Source organism: Oncorhynchus mykiss, chromosome 3 (genome assembly GCF_057628025.1).
Source record: "Oncorhynchus mykiss isolate SJ-2025 chromosome 3, ASM5762802v1, whole genome shotgun sequence".
NCBI classification, from domain to species: domain Eukaryota; kingdom Metazoa; phylum Chordata; class Actinopteri; order Salmoniformes; family Salmonidae; genus Oncorhynchus; species Oncorhynchus mykiss.
In genome coordinates, this window is record NC_143024.1 from 96050528 (window position 1) to 96074462 (window position 23935).

Genomic DNA, 23935 nt, shown 5'->3' on the forward strand with positions numbered 1-23935 from the left:
CAGGCTAGGATAGTATGGTTGTGTTATAGATCTAGGACCAGGCTAGGATAGTATGGTTCTGTTAGAGATGTTTTAGATCATGGACCAGACTAGGATAGTCTGGTTGTGTTATAGATCTGGGACCAGGCTAGGATAGTCTGGTTGTGTTAGAGATCTGGGACCAGGCTAAGATAGTATGGTTCTGTTATAGATCTGGGACCAGGCTGGGATAGTATGGTTGTGTTATAGATCTGGGACCAGGCTAGGATAGTCTGGTTGTGTTATAGATCTGGGACCAGGCTAAGATAGTGTGGTTCTGTTAGAGATGTTTTAGATCTGGGACCAGGCTAGGATAGTATGGTTCTGTTATAGATCTGGGACCAGTCTAGGATAGTATGGTTCTGTTATAGATCTGGGACCAGGCTAGGATAGTCTGGTTGTGTTATAGATCTGGGACCAGGCTAGGATAGTATGGTTCTGTTATAGATCTGGGACCAGGCTAGGATAGTATGGTTCTGTTATAGATCTGGGACCAGGCTAGGATAGTATGGTTGTGTTATAGGTCTGGGACCAGGCTAGGATAGTCTGGTTGTGTTATAGATCTGGGACCAGGCTAAGATCGCATGGTTCTGTTATAGGTCTGGGACCAGGCTAAGATAGTATGGTTCTGTTAGAGATGTTTTAGATCTGGGACCAGCCTAAGATAGTATGGTTCTGTTATAGGTCTGGGACCAGGCTGAGATAGTATGATTCTGTTAGAGATGTTTTAGATCTGGGACCAGGCTAGGATAGTCTGGTTCTGTTATAGATCTGGGACCAGGCTAGGATAGTATGGTTCTGTTATAGATCTGGGACCATTCTAGGATAGTATGGTTCTGTTAGAGATGTTTTAGATCTGGGACCAGGCTAGGATAGTATGGTTCTGTTAGAGATGTTTTAGATCATGGACCAGGCTAGGATAGTATGGTTGTGTTATAGGTCTGGGACCAGGCTAAGATAGTATGGTTCTGTTAGAGATGTTTTAGATCATGGACCAGGCTAGGATAGTATGGTTGTGTTATAGGTCTGGGACCAGGCTAAGATAGTATGGTTCTGTTAGAGATGTTTTAGATCTGGGACCAGGCTAAGATAGTATGGTTCTGTTAGAGATGTTTTAGATCATGGACCAGGCTAGGATACTATGGTTGTGTTATAGATCTGGGACCAGGCTAGGATAGTATGGTTCTGTTATAGATCTGGGACCAGGCTAGGATAGTATGGTTCTGTTAGAGATGTTTTAGATCTGGGACCAGACTAAGATAGTATGGTTTTGTTAGAGATGTTTTAGATCATGGACCAGGCTAGGATAGTATGGTTGTGTTATAGGTCTGGGACCAGGCTAAGATAGTATGGTTCTGTTAGAGATGTTTTAGATCTGGGACCAGGCTAGGATAGTATGGTTTTGTTAGAGATGTTTTAGATCATGGACCAGGCTAGGATATTATGGTTGTGTTATAGATCTGGGACCAGGCTAGGATAGTATGGTTCTGTTATAGATCTGGGACCAGGCTAGGATAGTATGGTTGTGTTATAGATCTAGGACCAGGCTAGGATAGTATGGTTCTGTTAGAGATGTTTTAGATCATGGACCAGACTAGGATAGTCTGGTTGTGTTATAGATCTGGGACCAGGCTAGGATAGTCTGGTTGTGTTAGAGATCTGGGACCAGGCTAAGATAGTATGGTTCTGTTATAGATCTGGGACCAGGCTGGGATAGTATGGTTGTGTTATAGATCTGGGACCAGGCTAGGATAGTCTGGTTGTGTTATAGATCTGGGACCAGGCTAAGATAGTGTGGTTCTGTTAGAGATGTTTTAGATCTGGGACCAGGCTAGGATAGTATGGTTCTGTTATAGATCTGGGACCAGTCTAGGATAGTATGGTTCTGTTATAGATCTGGGACCAGGCTAGGATAGTCTGGTTGTGTTATAGATCTGGGACCAGGCTAGGATAGTATGGTTCTGTTATAGATCTGGGACCAGGCTAGGATAGTATGGTTCTGTTATAGATCTGGGACCAGGCTAGGATAGTATGGTTGTGTTATAGGTCTGGGACCAGGCTAGGATAGTCTGGTTGTGTTATAGATCTGGGACCAGGCTAAGATCGCATGGTTCTGTTATAGGTCTGGGACCAGGCTAAGATAGTATGGTTCTGTTAGAGATGTTTTAGATCTGGGACCAGCCTAAGATAGTATGGTTCTGTTATAGGTCTGGGACCAGGCTGAGATAGTATGATTCTGTTAGAGATGTTTTAGATCTGGGACCAGGCTAGGATAGTCTGGTTCTGTTATAGATCTGGGACCAGGCTAGGATAGTATGGTTCTGTTATAGATCTGGGACCATTCTAGGATAGTATGGTTCTGTTAGAGATGTTTTAGATCTGGGACCAGGCTAGGATAGTATGGTTCTGTTAGAGATGTTTTAGATCATGGACCAGGCTAGGATAGTATGGTTGTGTTATAGGTCTGGGACCAGGCTAAGATAGTATGGTTCTGTTAGAGATGTTTTAGATCATGGACCAGGCTAGGATAGTATGGTTGTGTTATAGGTCTGGGACCAGGCTAAGATAGTATGGTTCTGTTAGAGATGTTTTAGATCTGGGACCAGGCTAAGATAGTATGGTTCTGTTAGAGATGTTTTAGATCATGGACCAGGCTAGGATACTATGGTTGTGTTATAGATCTGGGACCAGGCTAGGATAGTATGGTTCTGTTATAGATCTGGGACCAGGCTAGGATAGTATGGTTGTGTTATAGATCTAGGACCAGGCTAGGATAGTATGGTTCTGTTAGAGATGTTTTAGATCATGGACCAGACTAGGATAGTCTGGTTGTGTTATAGATCTGGGACCAGGCTAGGATAGTCTGGTTGTGTTAGAGATCTGGGACCAGGCTAAGATAGTATGGTTCTGTTATAGATCTGGGACCAGGCTGGGATAGTATGGTTGTGTTATAGATCTGGGACCAGGCTAGGATAGTCTGGTTGTGTTATAGATCTGGGACCAGGCTAAGATAGTGTGGTTCTGTTAGAGATGTTTTAGATCTGGGACCAGGCTAGGATAGTATGGTTCTGTTATAGATCTGGGACCAGTCTAGGATAGTATGGTTCTGTTATAGATCTGGGACCAGGCTAGGATAGTCTGGTTGTGTTATAGATCTGGGACCAGGCTAGGATAGTATGGTTCTGTTATAGATCTGGGACCAGGCTAGGATAGTATGGTTCTGTTATAGATCTGGGACCAGGCTAGGATAGTATGGTTGTGTTATAGGTCTGGGACCAGGCTAGGATAGTCTGGTTGTGTTATAGATCTGGGACCAGGCTAAGATCGCATGGTTCTGTTATAGGTCTGGGACCAGGCTAAGATAGTATGGTTCTGTTAGAGATGTTTTAGATCTGGGACCAGCCTAAGATAGTATGGTTCTGTTATAGGTCTGGGACCAGGCTGAGATAGTATGATTCTGTTAGAGATGTTTTAGATCTGGGACCAGGCTAGGATAGTCTGGTTCTGTTATAGATCTGGGACCAGGCTAGGATAGTATGGTTCTGTTATAGATCTGGGACCATTCTAGGATAGTATGGTTCTGTTAGAGATGTTTTAGATCTGGGACCAGGCTAGGATAGTATGGTTCTGTTAGAGATGTTTTAGATCATGGACCAGGCTAGGATAGTATGGTTGTGTTATAGGTCTGGGACCAGGCTAAGATAGTATGGTTCTGTTAGAGATGTTTTAGATCTGGGACCAGGCTAAGATAGTATGGTTCTGTTAGAGATGTTTTAGATCATGGACCAGGCTAGGATACTATGGTTGTGTTATAGATCTGGGACCAGGCTAGGATAGTATGGTTCTGTTATAGATCTGGGACCAGGCTAGGATAGTATGGTTGTGTTATAGATCTAGGACCAGGCTAGGATAGTATGGTTCTGTTAGAGATGTTTTAGATCATGGACCAGACTAGGATAGTCTGGTTGTGTTATAGATCTGGGACCAGGCTAGGATAGTCTGGTTGTGTTAGAGATCTGGGACCAGGCTAAGATAGTATGGTTCTGTTATAGATCTGGGACCAGGCTGGGATAGTATGGTTGTGTTATAGATCTGGGACCAGGCTAGGATAGTCTGGTTGTGTTATAGATCTGGGACCAGGCTAAGATAGTGTGGTTCTGTTAGAGATGTTTTAGATCTGGGACCAGGCTAGGATAGTATGGTTCTGTTATAGATCTGGGACCAGTCTAGGATAGTATGGTTCTGTTATAGATCTGGGACCAGGCTAGGATAGTCTGGTTGTGTTATAGATCTGGGACCAGGCTAGGATAGTATGGTTCTGTTATAGATCTGGGACCAGGCTAGGATAGTATGGTTCTGTTATAGATCTGGGACCAGGCTAGGATAGTATGGTTGTGTTATAGGTCTGGGACCAGGCTAGGATAGTCTGGTTGTGTTATAGATCTGGGACCAGGCTAAGATCGCATGGTTCTGTTATAGGTCTGGGACCAGGCTAAGATAGTATGGTTCTGTTAGAGATGTTTTAGATCTGGGACCAGCCTAAGATAGTATGGTTCTGTTATAGGTCTGGGACCAGGCTGAGATAGTATGATTCTGTTAGAGATGTTTTAGATCTGGGACCAGGCTAGGATAGTCTGGTTCTGTTATAGATCTGGGACCAGGCTAGGATAGTATGGTTCTGTTATAGATCTGGGACCATTCTAGGATAGTATGGTTCTGTTAGAGATGTTTTAGATCTGGGACCAGGCTAGGATAGTATGGTTCTGTTAGAGATGTTTTAGATCATGGACCAGGCTAGGATAGTATGGTTGTGTTATAGGTCTGGGACCAGGCTAAGATAGTATGGTTCTGTTAGAGATGTTTTAGATCATGGACCAGGCTAGGATAGTATGGTTGTGTTATAGGTCTGGGACCAGGCTAAGATAGTATGGTTCTGTTAGAGATGTTTTAGATCTGGGACCAGGCTAAGATAGTATGGTTCTGTTAGAGATGTTTTAGATCATGGACCAGGCTAGGATACTATGGTTGTGTTATAGATCTGGGACCAGGCTAGGATAGTATGGTTCTGTTATAGATCTGGGACCAGGCTAGGATAGTATGGTTGTGTTATAGATCTAGGACCAGGCTAGGATAGTATGGTTCTGTTAGAGATGTTTTAGATCATGGACCAGACTAGGATAGTCTGGTTGTGTTATAGATCTGGGACCAGGCTAGGATAGTCTGGTTGTGTTAGAGATCTGGGACCAGGCTAAGATAGTATGGTTCTGTTATAGATCTGGGACCAGGCTGGGATAGTATGGTTGTGTTATAGATCTGGGACCAGGCTAGGATAGTCTGGTTGTGTTATAGATCTGGGACCAGGCTAAGATAGTGTGGTTCTGTTAGAGATGTTTTAGATCTGGGACCAGGCTAGGATAGTATGGTTCTGTTATAGATCTGGGACCAGTCTAGGATAGTATGGTTCTGTTATAGATCTGGGACCAGGCTAGGATAGTCTGGTTGTGTTATAGATCTGGGACCAGGCTAGGATAGTATGGTTCTGTTATAGATCTGGGACCAGGCTAAGATCGCATGGTTCTGTTATAGGTCTGGGACCAGGCTAAGATAGTATGGCTCTGTTAGAGATGTTTTAGATCTGGGACCAGGCTAGGATAGTCTGGTTCTGTTATAGATCTGGGACCAGGCTAGGATAGTATGGTTCTGTTATAGATCTGGGACCAGGCTAGGATAGTATGGTTCTGTTAGAGATGTTTTAGATCTGGGACCAGACTAAGATAGTATGGTTTTGTTAGAGATGTTTTAGATCATGGACCAGAATAGGATAGTATGGTTGTGTTATAGGTCTGGGACCAGGCTAAGATAGTATGGTTCTGTTAGAGATGTTTTAGATCTGGGACCAGCCTAAGATAGTATGGTTCTGTTATAGGTCTGGGACCAGGCTGAGATAGTATGATTCTGTTAGAGATGTTTTAGATCTGGGACCAGGCTAGGATAGTCTGGTTCTGTTATAGATCTGGGACCAGGCTAGGATAGTATGGTTCTGTTATAGATCTGGGACCAGGCTAGGATAGTATGGTTCTGTTAGAGATGTTTTAGATCTAGGACCAGGCTAAGATAGTATGGTTCTGTTAGAGATGTTTTAGATCATGGACCAGGCTAGGATAGTATGGTTGTGTTATAGGTCTGGGACCAGGCTAAGATAGTATGGTTCTGTTAGAGATGTTTTAGATCTGGGACCAGGCTAAGATAGTATGGTTCTGTTAGAGATGTTTTAGATCATGGACCAGGCTAGGATACTATGGTTGTGTTATAGATCTGGGACCAGGCTAGGATAGTATGGTTCTGTTATAGATCTGGGACCAGGCTAGGATAGTATGGTTGTGTTATAGATCTAGGACCAGGCTAGGATAGTATGGTTCTGTTAGAGATGTTTTAGATCATGGACCAGACTAGGATAGTCTGGTTGTGTTATAGATCTGGGACCAGGCTAGGATAGTCTGGTTGTGTTAGAGATCTGGGACCAGGCTAAGATAGTATGGTTCTGTTATAGATCTGGGACCAGGCTGGGATAGTATGGTTGTGTTATAGATCTGGGACCAGGCTAGGATAGTCTGGTTGTGTTATAGATCTGGGACCAGGCTAAGATAGTGTGGTTCTGTTAGAGATGTTTTAGATCTGGGACCAGGCTAGGATAGTATGGTTCTGTTATAGATCTGGGACCAGTCTAGGATAGTATGGTTCTGTTATAGATCTGGGACCAGGCTAGGATAGTCTGGTTGTGTTATAGATCTGGGACCAGGCTAGGATAGTATGGTTCTGTTATAGATCTGGGACCAGGCTAGGATAGTATGGTTCTGTTATAGATCTGGGACCAGGCTAGGATAGTATGGTTGTGTTATAGGTCTGGGACCAGGCTAGGATAGTCTGGTTGTGTTATAGATCTGGGACCAGGCTAAGATCGCATGGTTCTGTTATAGGTCTGGGACCAGGCTAAGATAGTATGGTTCTGTTAGAGATGTTTTAGATCTGGGACCAGCCTAAGATAGTATGGTTCTGTTATAGGTCTGGGACCAGGCTGAGATAGTATGATTCTGTTAGAGATGTTTTAGATCTGGGACCAGGCTAGGATAGTCTGGTTCTGTTATAGATCTGGGACCAGGCTAGGATAGTATGGTTCTGTTATAGATCTGGGACCAGGCTAGGATAGTATGGTTCTGTTAGAGATGTTTTAGATCTGGGACCAGGCTAGGATAGTATGGTTCTGTTAGAGATGTTTTAGATCATGGACCAGGCTAGGATAGTATGGTTGTGTTATAGGTCTGGGACCAGGCTAAGATAGTATGGTTCTGTTAGAGATGTTTTAGATCATGGACCAGGCTAGGATACTATGGTTGTGTTATAGATCTGGGACCAGGCTAGGATAGTATGGTTCTGTTATAGATCTGGGACCAGGCTAGGATAGTATGGTTCTGTTAGAGATGTTTTAGATCATGGACCAGACTAGGATAGTCTGGTTGTGTTATAGATCTGGGACCAGGCTAGGATAGTCTGGTTGTGTTAGAGATCTGGGACCAGGCTAGGATAGTATGGTTGTGTTAGAGATCTGGGACCAGGCTAAGATAGTATGGTTCTGTTAGAGATGTTTTAGATCTGGGACCAGGCTAGGATAGTCTGGTTGTGTTATAGATCTGGGACCAGGCTAAGATAGTATGGTTCTGTTAGAGATGTTTTAGATCATGGACCAGGCTAAGATAGTATGGTTCTGTTAGAGATGTTTTAGATCTGGGACCAGGCTAAGATAGTATGGTTCTGTTATAGATCTGGGACCAGGCTAGGATAGTATGGTTCTGTTATAGATCTGGGACCAGGCTAGGATAGCATGGTTCTGTTATAGATCTGGGACCAGGCTAGGATTGTATGGTTCTGTTATAGATCTGGGACCAGGCTAGGATAGTATGGTTCTTTTATAGATCTGGGACCAGGCTAGGATAGTATGGTTCTGTTAGAGATGTTTTAGATCTGGGACCAGGCTGGGATAGTATGGTTCTGTTATAGATCTGGGACCAGGCTAGGATAGTATGGTTCTGTTATAGATCTGGGACCAGGCTAGGATAGTATGGTTCTGTTATAGATCTGGGACCAGGCTAGGATAGTATGGTTCTGTTATAGATCTGGGACCAGGCTAGGATAGTATGGTTCTGTTAGAGATGTTTTAGATCATGGACCAGACTAGGATAGTCTGGTTGTGTTATAGATCTGGGACCAGGCTAGGATAGTCTGGTTGTGTTAGAGATCTGGGACCAGGCTAGGATAGTATGGTTCTGTTATAGGTCTGGGACCAGGCTAAGATAGTATGGTTCTGTTAGAGATGTTTTAGATCTGGGACCAGGCTAAGATAGTCTGGTTGTGTTATAGATCTGGGACCAGGCTAAGATAGTATGGTTCTGTTAGAGATGTTTAGGATCTGGGACCAGGCTAAGATAGTCTGGTTGTGTTATAGATCTGGGACCAGGCTAAGATAGTATGGTTCTGTTAGAGATGTTTTAGATCTGGGACCAGGCTAGGATAGTCTGGCTGTGTTTTAGATCTGGGACCAGGCTAGGATAGTATGGTTCTGTTAGAGATCTGGGACCAGGCTAGGATAGTATGGTTCTGTTAGAGATGTTTTAGATCTGGGACCAGGCTAAGATAGTATGGTTCTGTTATAGATCTGGGACCAGGCTAGGATAGTATGGTTCTGTTATAGATCTGGGACCAGGCTAGGATAGCATGGTTCTGTTATAGATCTGGGACCAGGCTAGGATTGTATGGTTCTGTTATAGATCTGGGACCAGGCTAGGATAGTATGGTTCTTTTATAGATCTGGGACCAGGCTAGGATAGTATGGTTCTGTTAGAGATGTTTTAGATCTGGGACCAGGCTGGGATAGTATGGTTCTGTTATAGATCTGGGACCAGGCTAGGATAGTATGGTTCTGTTATAGATCTGGGACCAGGCTAGGATAGTATGGTTCTGTTATAGATCTGGGACCAGGCTAGGATAGTATGGTTCTGTTATAGATCTGGGACCAGGCTAGGATAGTATGGTTCTGTTAGAGATGTTTTAGATCATGGACCAGACTAGGATAGTCTGGTTGTGTTATAGATCTGGGACCAGGCTAGGATAGTCTGGTTGTGTTAGAGATCTGGGACCAGGCTAGGATAGTATGGTTCTGTTATAGGTCTGGGACCAGGCTAAGATAGTATGGTTCTGTTAGAGATGTTTTAGATCTGGGACCAGGCTAAGATAGTCTGGTTGTGTTATAGATCTGGGACCAGGCTAAGATAGTATGGTTCTGTTAGAGATGTTTTAGATCTGGGACCAGGCTAAGATAGTCTGGTTGTGTTATAGATCTGGGACCAGGCTAAGATAGTATGGTTCTGTTAGAGATGTTTTAGATCTGGGACCAGGCTAGGATAGTCTGGCTGTGTTTTAGATCTGGGACCAGGCTAGGATAGTATGGTTCTGTTAGAGATCTGGGACCAGGCTAGGATAGTATGGTTCTGTTAGAGATGTTTTAGATCTGGGACCAGGCTAGGATAGTATGGTTGTGTTATAGGTCTGGGACCAGGCTAAGATAGTATGGTTCTGTTATAGATCTGGGACCAGGCTAGGATAGTCTGGTTGTGTTATAGATCTGGGACCAGGCTAGGATAGTATGGTTCTGTTATAGATCTGGGACCAGGCTAGGATAGTCTGGTTGTGTTATAGATCTGGGACCAGGCTAGGATAGTATGGTTGTGTTATAGATCTGGGACCAGGCTAGGATAGTATGGTTGTGTTATAGGTCTGGAACCAGGCTAAGATAGTATGGTTCTGTTAGAGATGTTTTAGATCTGGGACCAGGCTAGGATAGTCTGTTTGTGTTATAGATCTAGGACCAGGCTAGGATAGTCTGGTTGTGTCATAAATCTGGGACCAGGCTAAGATAGTCTGGTTGTGTCATAAATCTGGGACCAGGCTAAGATAGTCTGGTTGTGTTATAGATCTGGGACCAGGCTAAGATAGTATGGTTCTGTTATAGATCTGGGAGCAGGCTGGGATAGTATGGTTCTGTTATAGATCTGGGACCAGGCTAGGATAGTTTGGTTCTGTTATAGGTCTGGAACCAGGCTAAGATAGTATGGTTCTGTGAGAGATGTTTTAGATCTGGGACCAGGCTAGGATAGTATGGTTCTGTTATAGATCTGGGACCAGGCTAGGATAGTATGGTTCTGTTATAGATCTGGGACCAGGCTAGGATAGTATGGTTGTGTTATAGATCTGGGACCAGGCTAGGATAGTATGGTTCTGTTAGAAATGTTTTAGATCTGGGACCAGGCTAGGATAGTATGGTTCTGTTATAGATCTGGGACCAGGCTAGGATAGTAAGGTTGTGTTATAGATCTGGGACCAGGCTAGGATAGTATGGTTCTGTTAGAGATGTTTTAGATCTGGGACCAGGCTAAGATAGTCTGGTTGTGTTATAGATCTGGGACCAGGCTAAGATAGTATGGTTCTGTTAGAAATGTTTTAGATCTGGGACCAGGCTAGGATAGTCTGGCTGTGTTTTAGATCTGGGACCAGGCTAGGATAGTATGGTTCTGTTAGAGATGTTTTAGATCTGGGACCAGGCTAGGATAGTATGGTTGTGTTATAGATCTGGGACCAGGCTAGGATAGTATGGTTGTGTTATAGGTCTGGAACCAGGCTAAGATAGTATGGTTCTGTTAGAGATGTTTTAGATCTGGGACCAGGCTAGGATAGTCTGGTTGTGTTATAGATCTAGGACCAGGCTAGGATAGTCTGGTTGTGTTATAGATCTGGGACCAGGCTAGGATAGTATGGTTGTGTTTTAGGTCTGGAACCAGGCTAAGATAGTATGGTTCTGTTAGAGATGTTTTAGATCTGGGACCAGGCTAGGATAGTCTGGTTGTGTTATAGATCTAGGACCAGGCTAGGATAGTGTGGTTGTGTTATAGATCTGGGACCAGGCTAGGATAGTATGGTTCTATTATAGATCTGGGACCAGGCTGGGATAGTATGGTTCTGTTATAGATCTGGGACCAGGCTAGGATAGTATGGTTCTGTTATAGGTCTGGAACCAGGCTAAGATAGTATGGTTCTGTTAGAGATGTTTTAGATCTGGGACCAGGCTAGGATAGTCTGGTTGTGTTATAGATCTGGGACCAGGCTAGGATAGTATGGTTCTGTTATAGATCTGGGACCAGACTAGGATAGTATGGTTGTGTTATAGATCTGGGACCAGGCTAGGATAGTATGGTTCTGTTATAGATCTGGGACCAGACTAGGATAGTATGGTTGTGTTATAGATCTGGGACCAGACTAGGATAGTATGGTTCTGTTAGAGATCTGGGACCAGGCTAGGATAGTCTGGTTGTGTTATAGATCTGGGACCAGGCTAGGATAGTCTGGTTGTGTTATAGATCTGGGACCAGGCTAGGATAGTCTGGTTGTGTTATAGATCTGGGACCAGGCTAGGATAGTATGGTTGTGTTATAGATCTGGGACCAGGCTAGGATAGTATGGTTCTGTTAGAGATGTTATAGATCTGGGACCAGGCTAGGATAGTATGGTTCTGTTATAGATCTGGGACCAGGCTAAGATAGTATGGTTCTGTTAGAGATGTTATAGATCTGGGACCAGGCTAAGATAGTATGGTTCTGTTAGAGATGTTTTAGATCTGGGACCAGGCTAGGATAGTCTGGCTGTGTTTTAGATCTGGGACCAGGCTAGGATAGTATGGTTCTGTTAGAGATGTTTTAGATCTGGGACCAGGCTAGGATAGTATGGTTGTGTTATAGATCTGGGACCAGGCTAGGATAGTATGGTTGTGTTATAGGTCTGGAACCAGGCTAAGATAGTATGGTTCTGTTAGAGATGTTTTAGATCTGGGACCAGGCTAGGATAGTCTGGTTGTGTTATAGATCTAGGACCAGGCTAGGATAGTCTGGTTGTGTTATAGATCTGGGACCAGGCTAGGATAGTATGGTTGTGTTTTAGGTCTGGAACCAGGCTAAGATAGTATGGTTCTGTTAGAGATGTTTTAGATCTGGGACCAGGCTAGGATAGTCTGGTTGTGTTATAGATCTAGGACCAGGCTAGGATAGTGTGGTTGTGTTATAGATCTGGGACCAGGCTAGGATAGTATGGTTCTATTATAGATCTGGGACCAGGCTGGGATAGTATGGTTCTGTTATAGATCTGGGACCAGGCTAGGATAGTATGGTTCTGTTATAGGTCTGGAACCAGGCTAAGATAGTATGGTTCTGTTAGAGATGTTTTAGATCTGGGACCAGGCTAGGATAGTCTGGTTGTGTTATAGATCTGGGACCAGGCTAGGATAGTATGGTTCTGTTATAGATCTGGGACCAGACTAGGATAGTATGGTTGTGTTATAGATCTGGGACCAGGCTAGGATAGTATGGTTCTGTTATAGATCTGGGACCAGACTAGGATAGTATGGCTGTGTTATAGATCTGGGACCAGACTAGGATAGTATGGTTCTGTTAGAGATCTGGGACCAGGCTAGGATAGTCTGGTTGTGTTATAGATCTGGGACCAGGCTAGGATAGTCTGGTTGTGTTATAGATCTGGGACCAGGCTAGGATAGTCTGGTTGTGTTATAGATCTGGGACCAGGCTAGGATAGTATGGTTGTGTTATAGATCTGGGACCAGGCTAGGATAGTATGGTTCTGTTAGAGATGTTATAGATCTGGGACCAGGCTAGGATAGTATGGTTCTGTTATAGATCTGGGACCAGGCTAAGATAGTATGGTTCTGTTAGAGATGTTATAGATCTGGGACCAGGCTAAGATAGTATGGTTCTGTTAGAGATGTTATAGATCTGGGACCAGGCTAGGATAGTATGGTTCCGTTATAGATCTGGGACCAGGCTAGGATAGTCTGGTTCTGTTAGAGATCTGGGACCAGGCTAGGATAGTATGGTTCTGTTAGAGATGTTATAGATCATGGACCAGGTCAGTTCATTTGTGCAGTGCATCATCTTTGTATTCAGTTCCTTACCTGTTATCAGTAGAGTGTGAACACAGTCCACTTTATAAGGGGGTGACCACAGCCTCTCTGCTCTGCAGATGTACAGTCCTGTTCCATTGACCGTGAACACATAGCGGTTGGTTAGGTTGTGGTTCAGGTTCTGTTCAGCTAGGTAGAACTGGACCCAGGTGTCTGATTGGTTGTTTCTGGTGTGATTCTGGTTCCTCTTGAGCACTGTGGTGTGAACGAGGGTCTGGTTCAAAAAGAGGTGGAATCTCAGATCGTCTCCTGTCATGTTGGGGCAGGAGACGGACACTCTGCTGTGGAGAGATACACTCTGTATGGACAGAGGTCTGTCTGTATGGGGAAACAAGGAGGGTGGGTTAAGTGACTATGACATGTTAGAGGGCAGGAACCTGTTTCTGTCGTGAGGCAGCTTGATGGACAAGTACACCCCGCTGGACAGGACGCTAGTTTTGGTGGGTTAGGAACTTTAGTGAGTATTATTTTACGTCTGCACTGAAACGTGGCGTCCCTCCTGTTGGGATAGTGACGTCACGTTCCAGAAGACAACAGGGTTCGGGTTCTTTGAGTCAGAAATCAAGAGCCTGTAAAGGTGTCGGGTGAAGTTACCCTTAGGAAGCTTATCCTGGGTCAGTTTTGCACCCCCCCCCCCCCCCCCCCCTTCAAATGTTTGTTTTGTTAAAGGTTAGAATCTGAGGAGGGGGAACTGATCCTAGATCTGTACTTAGGGTTAACAGAGTGTCTGTGGAGGAGAATCTACAGTACTAGTATGTGACACAGAGATGTGAAGAACCACTGTGCAGCAGTTGTTTACATCATACCTTACTCCGTCCTGTTTGCTCAGTCAGGAAGTGGTTGCCACAATAGATCTCTGAACCTATGTGGTTTGATTATAAAGATAAAATTAACCCATCTGTGACTGCAACATTCAATATCAGAAAAAACATTGTGAACCCTCTTCTCTCTCTATATTGATCTGAAGAGTTTAATTCCAAAACGCTATATATCCATTTTCAGAAATGTTGGCAAATTAGATTTTATTGTTATAAGAAGTTGTGAAATGTAACATTGTTATCAGGAAATATTCCAAAAGGATAGAAATAAACTGGTGCTGCCGGTGCTGCCGGTGCTGCCGGTGCTGCCGGTGCTGCTGGTGCTGCCGGTGCTGCTGGTGCTGCCGGTGCTGCCGGTGCTGCCGGTGCTGCTGGTGCTGCTGGTGCTGCTGGTGCTGCCGGTGCTGCCGGTGCTGCTGGTGCTGCCGGTGCTGCCGGTGCTGCCGGTGCTGCTGGTGCTGCCGGTGCTGCTGGTGCTGCTGGTGCTGCCGGTGCTGCTGGTGCTGCTGGTGCTGCCGGTGCTGCCGGTGCTGCCGGTGCTGCCGGTGCTGCTGGTGCTGCCGGTGCTGCCGGTGCTGCTGGTGCTGCCGGTGCTGCTGGTGCTGCTGGTGCTGCCGGTGCTGCCGGTGCTGCTGGTGCTGCCGGTGCTGCCGGTGCTGCCGGTGCTCCTGGTGCTCCTGGTGCTGCTGGTGCTCCTGGTGCTCCTGGTGCTGCTGGTGCTGCTGGTGCTGCCCGTGCTGCTGGTGCTGCCCGTGCTGCTGGTGCTGCCGGTGCTGCCCGTGCTGCTGGTGCTGCTAGTGCTGCTGGTGCTCCTGGTGCTGCTGGTGCTGCTGGTGCTGCCCGTGCTGCTGGTGCTGCCCGTGCTGCTGGTGCTGCTGGTGCTGCTGGTGCTGCTGGTGCTGCTGGTGCTCCTGGTGCTGCTGGTGCTGCTGGTGCTGCCAATGCTGCCGGTCCTACCACTCCATCAGGTCAGGGATAGTAGTGATCTCAGTAATAAGCCGGTCCTGCCACTCCATCAGGTCAGGGATAGTAGTGATCTCAGTAATAAGCCGGTCCTGCCACTCCATCAGGTCAGGGATAGTAGTGATCTCAGTAATAAGCCGGTCCTGCCACTCCATCAGGTCAGGTCAGGGATAGTAGTGATCTCAGTAATAAGCCGGTCCTGCCACTCCATCAGGTCAGGGATAGTAGTGATCTCAGTAATAAGCCGGTCCTGCCACTCCATCAGGTCAGGGATAGTAGTGATCTCAGTAATAAGCCAGTCCTGCCACTCCATCAGGTCAGGGATAGTAGTGATCTCAGTAATAAGCCGGTCGTACCACTCCATCAGATCAGGGATAGTAGTGATCTCAGTAATAAGCCGGTCCTGCCACTCCATCAGGTCAGGGATAGTAGTGATCTCAGTAATAAGCCGGTCCTGCCACTCCATCAGGTCAGGTCAGGGATAGTAGTGATCTCAGTAATAAGCCAGTCCTGCCACTCCATCAGGTCAGGGATAGTAGTGATCTCAGTAAGAAGCCGGTCCTGCCACTCCATCAGGTCAGGGATAGTAGTGATCTCAGGAAGGAGGTGCATTCTGTCTCCTAGAGATGAACATACTTTGGTGTGAAAAGTGCAAATCAATCCCAGGACAACAGCAAAGGACCTTGTGAAGATGCTGGAGGAAACAGGTACAAAAGTATATATATCCACAGTAAAACTGTCACGCCCTGGTCTAAGTATTTTGTGTTTTTCTTCATGTATTGGGTCAGGCCAGGGTGTGGCATCGGGCTTTTGTATTGTGGTGTGTTTTGTCTTGGGGTTTTGGTGTGTATGTATTGGGATTGTAGCTAGTGGGGTTATCTAGCAAAGTCTATGGCTGTCTGGAGTGGTTCTCAATCAGAGGCAGGTGTTTATCGTTGTCTCTGATTGGGAACCATATTTAGGCAGCCATATTCTTTGAGTTTGTCGTGGGTGATTGTCCTGATGTCCTTGTTTGATGTTAGTTGACACAAGTATAGGCTGTTTTCGTTTCGTTTATTGTTTTGTAGTGTTCGTGTTTAGTCGTGTTTACGTTTGTTTAAATAAACATGGATCGCAATCGACACGCTGCAGTTTGGTCCGACTCTCCTTCACTATATGAAAACCGTTACAAAAACGAGTCCTATATCAACATAACCTGAAAGGCCGCTCAGCAAGGAAGAAGCCACTGCTCCAAAACCGCCATAAAAAGCCAGAATACGGTTTGCAACTGCACATGGGGACAAATATCGTACTTTTTGGAGAAATGTCTTCTGGTCTGATGAAACAGAAATAGAACTGTTTGGTCATAATGACCATCGTTATGTTCGGAGGAAAAAGGGGGAGGCTTGCAAGCCGAAGAACAATATCCCTTCTGTGAAGCACGGGGGTGGCAGCATCATGTTGTGGGGGTGCTTTGCTGCAGGAAGGACTGGTGCACTTCACAAAATAGATGGCATCATGAGGGAGAAATTATGTGGATATATTGAAGCAACATCTCAAGACATCAGTCAGGAAGTTAAAGCTTGGTCGCAAATGGGTCTTCCAAATGGACAATGACCCCAAGCATACTTCCAAAGTTGTGGCAAAATGGCTTAAGGACAACAAAGTCAAGGTATTGGAGTGGCCATCACAAAGCCCTGACCTCAGTCCTATAGAAAATTTGTGGGCAGAACTAAAAAAGCGTGTGCAAGCAAGGAGGCCTACAAACCTGACTCTTACACCAGCCCTGTCAGGAGGAGTGGGTCAAAATTCACCCAACTTATTGTGGGAAGCTTGTGGAAGGATACCCGAAACGTTTGACCCAAGTTAAACAATTTGTTAAACAACAATGCTACCAAATACTAATTGAGTGTATGTAAACTTCTGAGCCACTGGGAAAGTGATGAAAGAAATAAAAGCTGAAATAAATAATTCCCTACTATTATTCTGACATTTCACATTCTTAAAATAAAGTGGTGATCCTAACTGACCTAAGACAGGGGATTTTTTTACTCTGATTAAATGTCAGGAATTGTGAAAAACTGAGTTTAAATGTATTTGGCTGAGGTGTATGTAAACTTCTGACATCAACTGTACGTACGGTCATTGTGAGGACGATGTCGTCGATGCACTTATTGATGAAGCCGGTGACTCAGGTACAGGGTTGGGTAGGTTACTTTCTAAATGTAATCCGTTACAGTTATTAGTTACCAAAATTGTAATCAGTAACGTAACTTTTGGATTACCCCAAACTCAGTAACGTAATCTGATTACATTCAGTTACTTTTAGATTACTTTCCCCTTAAGAGGCCTTAGAAGAAGACAAATGTATGTTACCAATTGAACGACATCTATTGCAGGATAAATCAATGTTATTTCACTTTATGGGTTGGTTATGTAGGATTCTTCTAACCCTTCGCTTTCTACTACATATAATAATATGATTAAATTATATCTTTACATTAAAAACCAAACTCTATCAGAATTCCAGTCATTCTAACTAATGTTATACCCCTTGATCTTCAAGAACAGGGCGTGGAAATATGGAAGTATAGATTAGCCAAATGGATTTACCTGAGCACAACCACAAAAATATGGACTTATTAGCCAGCCCTACTCTGTGGTTTATGATTTTCTTGTTATTAGAGGACTGATTGGGCTCCATGATTCGAGTTGAAAAATAAATGCTGCGCTCATGGAATGGCTTTGAGGACAACTGAAATGGCATGCTTTGAGGACTACTGAAATGGCATGCTTTGAGGACTACTGAAATGGCATGCTTTGAGGACTACTGAAATGGCATGCTTTGAGGACTACTGAAATGGCATGCTTTGAGGACTACTGAAATGGCATGCTTTGAGGACAACTGAAATGGCATGCTTTGAGGACTACTGAAATGGCATGCTTTGAGGACAACTGAAATGGCATGCTTTGAGGACAACTGAAATGGCATGCTTTGAGGACTACTGAAATGGCATGCTTTGAGGACTACTGAAATGGCATGCTTTGAGGACAACTGAAATGGCATGCTTTGAGGACAACTGAAATGGCATGCTTTGAGGACAACTGAAATGGCATGCTTTGAGGACTACTGAAATGGCATGCTTTGAGGACTACTGAAATGGCATGCTTTGAGGACAACTGAAATGGCATGCTTTGAGGACACCTGAAATGGCATGCTTTGAGGACTACTGAAATGGCATGCTTTGAGGACTACTGAAGAGGGCTATTTACATGTGGAAAATTAATTCCATATGCTGCATTAGCTATATGCCTCTTGTTTATCTTTTTGTTGGTGACAATTTGACATCTTCATAATACAGTGCCTTGCGAAAGTATTCGGCCCCCTTGAACTTTGCGACCTTTTGCCACATTTCAGGCTTCAAACATAAAGATATAAAACTGTATTTTTTTGTGAAGAATCAACAACAAGTGGGACACAATCATGAAGTGGAACGACATTTATTGGATATTTCAAACTGTTTTAACAAATCAAAAACTGAAAAAATTGGGCGTGCAAAATTATTCAGCCCCCTTAAGTTAATACTTTGTAGCGCCACCTTTTGCTGCGATTACAGCTGTAAGTCGCTTGGGGTATGTCTCTATCAGTTTTGCACATCGAGAGACTGACATTTTTTCCCATTCCTCCTTGCAAAACAGCTCGAGCTCAGTGAGGTTGGATGGAGAGCATTTGTGAACAGCAGTTTTCAGTTCTTTCCACAGATTCTCGATTGGATTCAGGTCTGGACTTTGACTTGGCCATTCTAACACCTGGATATGTTTATTTTTGAACCATTCCATTGTAGATTTTGCTTTATGTTTTGGATCATTGTCTTGTTGGAAGACAAATCTCCGTCCCAGTCTCAGGTCTTTTGCAGACTCCATCAGGTTTTCTTCCAGAATGGTCCTGTATTTGGCTCCATCCATCTTCCCATCAATTTTAACCATCTTCCCTGTCCCTGCTGAAGAAAAGCAGGCCCAAACCATGATGCTGCCACCACCATGTTTGACAGTGGGGATGGTGTGTTCAGCTGTGTTGCTTTTACGCCAAACATAACGTTTTGCATTGTTGCCAAACAGTTCAATTTTGGTTTCATCTGACCAGAGCACCTTCTTCCACATGTTTGGTGTGTCTCCCAGGTGGCTTGTGGCAAACTTTAAACAACACTTTTTATGGATATCTTTAAGAAATGGCTTTCTTCTTGCCACTCTTCCATAAAGGCCAGATTTGTGCAATATACGACTGATTGTTGTCCTATGGACAGTCTCCCACCTCAGCTGTAGATCTCTGCAGTTCATCCAGAGTGATCATGGGCCTCTTGGCTGCATCTCTGATCAGTCTTCTCCTTGTATGAGCTGAAAGTTTAGAGGGACGGCCAGGTCTTGGTAGATTTGCAGTGGTCTGATACTCCTTCCATTTCAATATTATCGCTTGCACAGTGCTCCTTGGGATGTTTAAAGCTTGGGAAATCTTTTTGTATCCAAATCCGGCTTTAAACTTCTTCACAACAGTATCTCGGACCTGCCTGGTGTGTTCCTTGTTCTTCATGATATTCTCTGCGTTTTTAACGGACCTCTGAGACTATCACAGTGCAGGTGCATTTATACGGAGACTTGATTACACACAGGTGGATTGTATTTATCATCATTAGTCATTTAGGTCAACATTGGATCATTCAGAGATCCTCACTGAACTTCTGGAGAGAGTTTTCTGCACTGAAAGTAAAGGGGCTGAATAATTTTGCACACCCAATTTTTCAGTTTTTGATTTGTTAAAAAAGTTTGAAATATCCAAAAAATGTCGTTCCACTTCATGATTGTGTCCCACTTGTTGTTGATTCTTCACAAAAAAATACAGTTTTATATCTTTATGTTTGAAGCCTGAAATGTGGCAAAAGGTCGCAAAGTTCAAGGGGGCCGAATACTTTCGCAAGGCACTGTATGTTGCTGTTTAAAAGGGCAAAGCCATAACTTAAGAAATAGGTGAAATTACCAGATATCCCTTTATCAGCCAATAAACTAGATTTAGTTTGAAGAGAGCAGAGTTGGAGAGGCTCTACCTCTTTAAGGAGTGGGAATATTTTCAGACTGAGAAATATGGGTGATCAATATTTAGGTCCTATTTCTAGGCAATGTAGTAAACTATAGCCTAATCATAGGCCTATTTAGGAAGTACATTTCCTTGGAACGATAACTGCCCAGTGCTTCTCTGCCCATTTATACATAGGCTATAGCCCGTTCTATTTAATAGAGACCACACGCTCACCTGATCTCACAGGTACGCTACTGAACTGAAAGCAGCAAGAATGATGACAGCAAAACGCACTACGTTTAGTCCTATAGGATATATCCTACCTTTTTAGGAGGCGATTTGCAGGCAGTGACAATTAAATGGGTCATCAATATTTAGTACCCAATATTTATTGATTACCCCCCCCCCCCCCCCCCCATCCCCCATATTTTATCAAATGAGGCAACGGTGTGCTTTAGGACCATGTGGATACCTCCGATTGGTCGGTAGGCTGTCCGGAGTGTTTATCCAACTGGAAAATTTAAAAATAATGTATGTCCCTCCCACTTCTAAAACCAAAGTAGCACCCCTTGGCGCAACGCTCGCTCACCATCGTAGTCTGACCTCTGTGCGTTGTGCCTATTCCTTTTTAATTAGGACATTGTTTGATTGCACATCGACTCACGTTGGTTGAGCGCCCTCCACTTCTTTCTATCATAAATATTTATTTACAGACACTGTAGTAAACTACAGTCCAATCATATTCAAGTTAACTGCCACGTGATCCTCCACCCATATAGGCACTCTACACTATTTCAATGAGAACACACTCACTAGGCGCACTTGAACTCTCACTCCCAACTAGGAGAGGTAGGCTACTGAAGTTGAAGCAGTGAATTCTGGGAATCATGCAAAAAAAATGTGCTTTTAATACAATATTTAGGCTAACGCATACATCTCTTGGAATAACAAAAATATTTGTATCCTGAAGTAGTCTGTTTTACCGACAGCTCCCGCCCACAGCATGAAAAATGCAGACCGCTCCCCAATGAGCTCTGTCAGGTCCCGCAGGCATCCTGAGGGAACGCAGCACTCTAGTGCAGTCAGTACACAACACTATGCTCATCATGTCTGAGCAGGATCAGATGGTGACAGGGCTCCCAGCAGGGTCAGACAGCCAGGGAAGACCAGTCTACGGCGCTCAGGTGATTCTGCAGTATATTAACATTATCAGTGAATGATGCAAAGTTCCTTCTTGAATGAATGGGTGAACCTACAGGACAGCAGCTTAAAGATACCGTCTGGGATCTGGGAATAATGGTCATTTCAATTATTTGAACCATTGATTCTATTCTTGGATAATATAATGTATAAATGTACACCAAGGTCATTCTTTGTTATGCTTCATTTTAGGAGGATCAGATGATGACCGGGGTGGTCTCAGCAGGGTCAGGCAGACAGAGGGAGACCAGTCTGTGATGGTGCTGAGGTCAGGCAGCTAGGGGGAGACCAGTCTGTGATGGTGCTGAGGTCAGGCAGTCAAGGGGAGACCAGTCTGTGATGGTGCTGAGGTCAGGCAGTCAAGGGGAGACCAGTCTGTGATGGTGCTGAGGTCAGGCAGTCAAGGGGAGACCAGTCTGTGATGGTGCTGAGGTCAGGCAGTCAAGGGGAGACCAGTCTGTGATGGTGCTGAGGTCAGGCAGTCATGGGGAGACCAGTCTGTGATGGTGCTGAGGTCAGGCAGACAGGGGGAGACCAGTCTGTGATGGTGCTGAGGTCAGACAGACAGGGGGAGACCAGTCTGTGATGGTGCTGAGGTCAGACAGACAGAGGGAGACCAGTCTGTGATGGTGCTGAGGTCAGGCAGACAGGGGGAGACCAGTCTGTGATGGTGCTGAGGTCAGGCAGACAGAGGGAGACCAGTCTGTGATGGTGCTGAGGTCAGGCAGACAGAGGGAGACCAGTCTGTGATGGTGCTGAGGTCAGGCAGACAGAGGGAGACCAGTCTGTGATGGTGCTGAGGTCATGCAGACAGGGGGAGACCAGTCCGTGACAGAGGTGACGGGAATTTTTGCAGATACTCAAGACCACCTTTACTCCACACACAGAGACGCGTACAAAGCTCTCCCTCGCCCGCCATTCTGCAAATATGACCATAACTCTATCTTCCCGATTCCTGCTTACAAGCAGAAACTCAAACAGGAAGTACCAGTGATGTGCTCAATATGGAAGTGGTCTGATGACACAGATGCTACACTACAGGACTGTTTCCCTGGCACAGACTGGAATATGTTACAGGATTGAGAAGTATATCCCCTTAGCAGGGTTGGGGAGTAAGGGATTACAAAAAATGGTAACTGTACTCTGTAACTGTAACTGTTAAATTACCAGCATCAATATTGTAATCAGATTACAGATACTTCTGAAAAACTAGATCATTACTGAGAGGATTACTTTGAGGATTACTTTGAGGATTACTTTGAGGATTACTTTTAAATTCAGAAAGGATGTTTGCAAAAAAAAATATTTGACACTTATCTGTTTTCTCAATGACATTCAAATCAACATTGATAAAAGGCGCAAATTTAAGTTTGTTCCAACTGAGTGAGTCTGACCACCAATCAGAGACCACTATGATGACACATCAAATGTGTTTGATGGACACGAGAAAAAAGCAGGAATGGGTTTTTGTTGGCTACAGTCCAAGCTATGTCTTCCAATGGTGCGACTGCGGTTGGCATCCAAAGATTATCCAATTTGAATAAACGCATGGAGGTGAGGATGACAGCAGTGGTGAAGGATGACAGCAGTGGTGTAGGATGACAGCAGTGGTGTAGGATGACAGCAGTGGTGCAGGATGACAGCAGTGGTGAAGGATGACAGCAGTGGTGTAGGATGACAGCAGTGGTGTAGGATGACAGCAGTGGTGAAGGATGACAGCAGTGGTGTAGGATGACAGCAGTGGTGTAGGATGACAGCAGTGGTGAAGGATGACAGCAGTGGTGAAGGATGACAGCAGTGGTGAAGGATGACAGCAGTGGTGAAGGATGACAGCAGTGGTGTAGGATGACAGCAGTGGTGAAGGATGACAGCAGTGGTGAAGGATGACAGCAGTGGTGAAGGATGACAGCAGTGGTGAAGGATGACAGCAGTGTGGTCTACGGCGATACAGATATCACTTGTTATTGATATCGACATAGCGCATTGATCACACTGCTGCTCTCTCACTTAGCTATTTGTGCCTTGCGGGTTGTGGATGGCTGTTCACAAATCTAAATGTGTATTTGAACCCAATAATGGTTGAATTCAAGAAGTTTAAGCTGCCTATCAATCATTGTTTTTAAAACCAGAAGACAGCCAGTGAAAAAGGCGCTCTTGCAAACAGCTGCATAGTGTGGATCCCAGCCTATAGAATAACAGCTGCATAGTGTGGATCCCAGCCTATAGAATAACAGTGTGGATCCCAGCCTATAGAATAACAGCTGTATAGTGTGGATCCCAGCCTATAGAATAACAGCTGCATAGTGAGGATCCCAGCCCATAGAATAACAGCTGCATAGTGTGGATCCCAGCCTATAGAATAACAGCTGCATAGTGTGGATCCCAGCCTATAGAATAACAGCTGCATAGTGTGGATCCCAGCCTATAGAATAACAGTGTGGATCCCAGCCTATAGAATAACAGCTGCATAGTGTGGATCCCAGCCTATAGAATAACAGTGTGGATCCCAGCCTATAGAATAACAGCTGCATAGTGTGGATCCCAGCCTATAGAATAACAGCTGTATAGTGTGGATCCCAGCCTATAGAATAACAGCTGCATAGTGTGGATCCCAGCCTATAGAATAACAGTGTGGATCCCAGCCTATAGAATAACAGCTGTATAGTGTGGATCCCAGCCTATAGAATAACAGCTGTAAGAATAACAGCTGTATAGTGTGGATCCCCGCCTATAGAATAACAGCTGTATAGTGTGGATCCCAGCCTATAGAATAACAGATGCATAGTGTGGATCCCAGCCTATAGAATAACA

General features: G+C 44.7%; 1 protein-coding gene across 2 annotated transcripts in view; it reads right to left on the reverse strand.

The window, feature by feature from the left end:
• Positions 1 to 23935, reverse strand: part of LOC118964336 (uncharacterized) — a 150696-nt gene that overhangs the window by 121104 nt on the left and 5657 nt on the right. For both annotated transcript variants that reach the window (XM_090230750.1, XM_036975350.2), the window contains one exon: positions 13085 to 13411. In XM_090230750.1, coding sequence (XP_090086876.1) covers positions 13085 to 13349 — 265 coding nt within the window. In that variant the 5' untranslated portion in view covers positions 13350 to 13411. The remainder of the gene's footprint in view (positions 1 to 13084; positions 13412 to 23935) is intronic.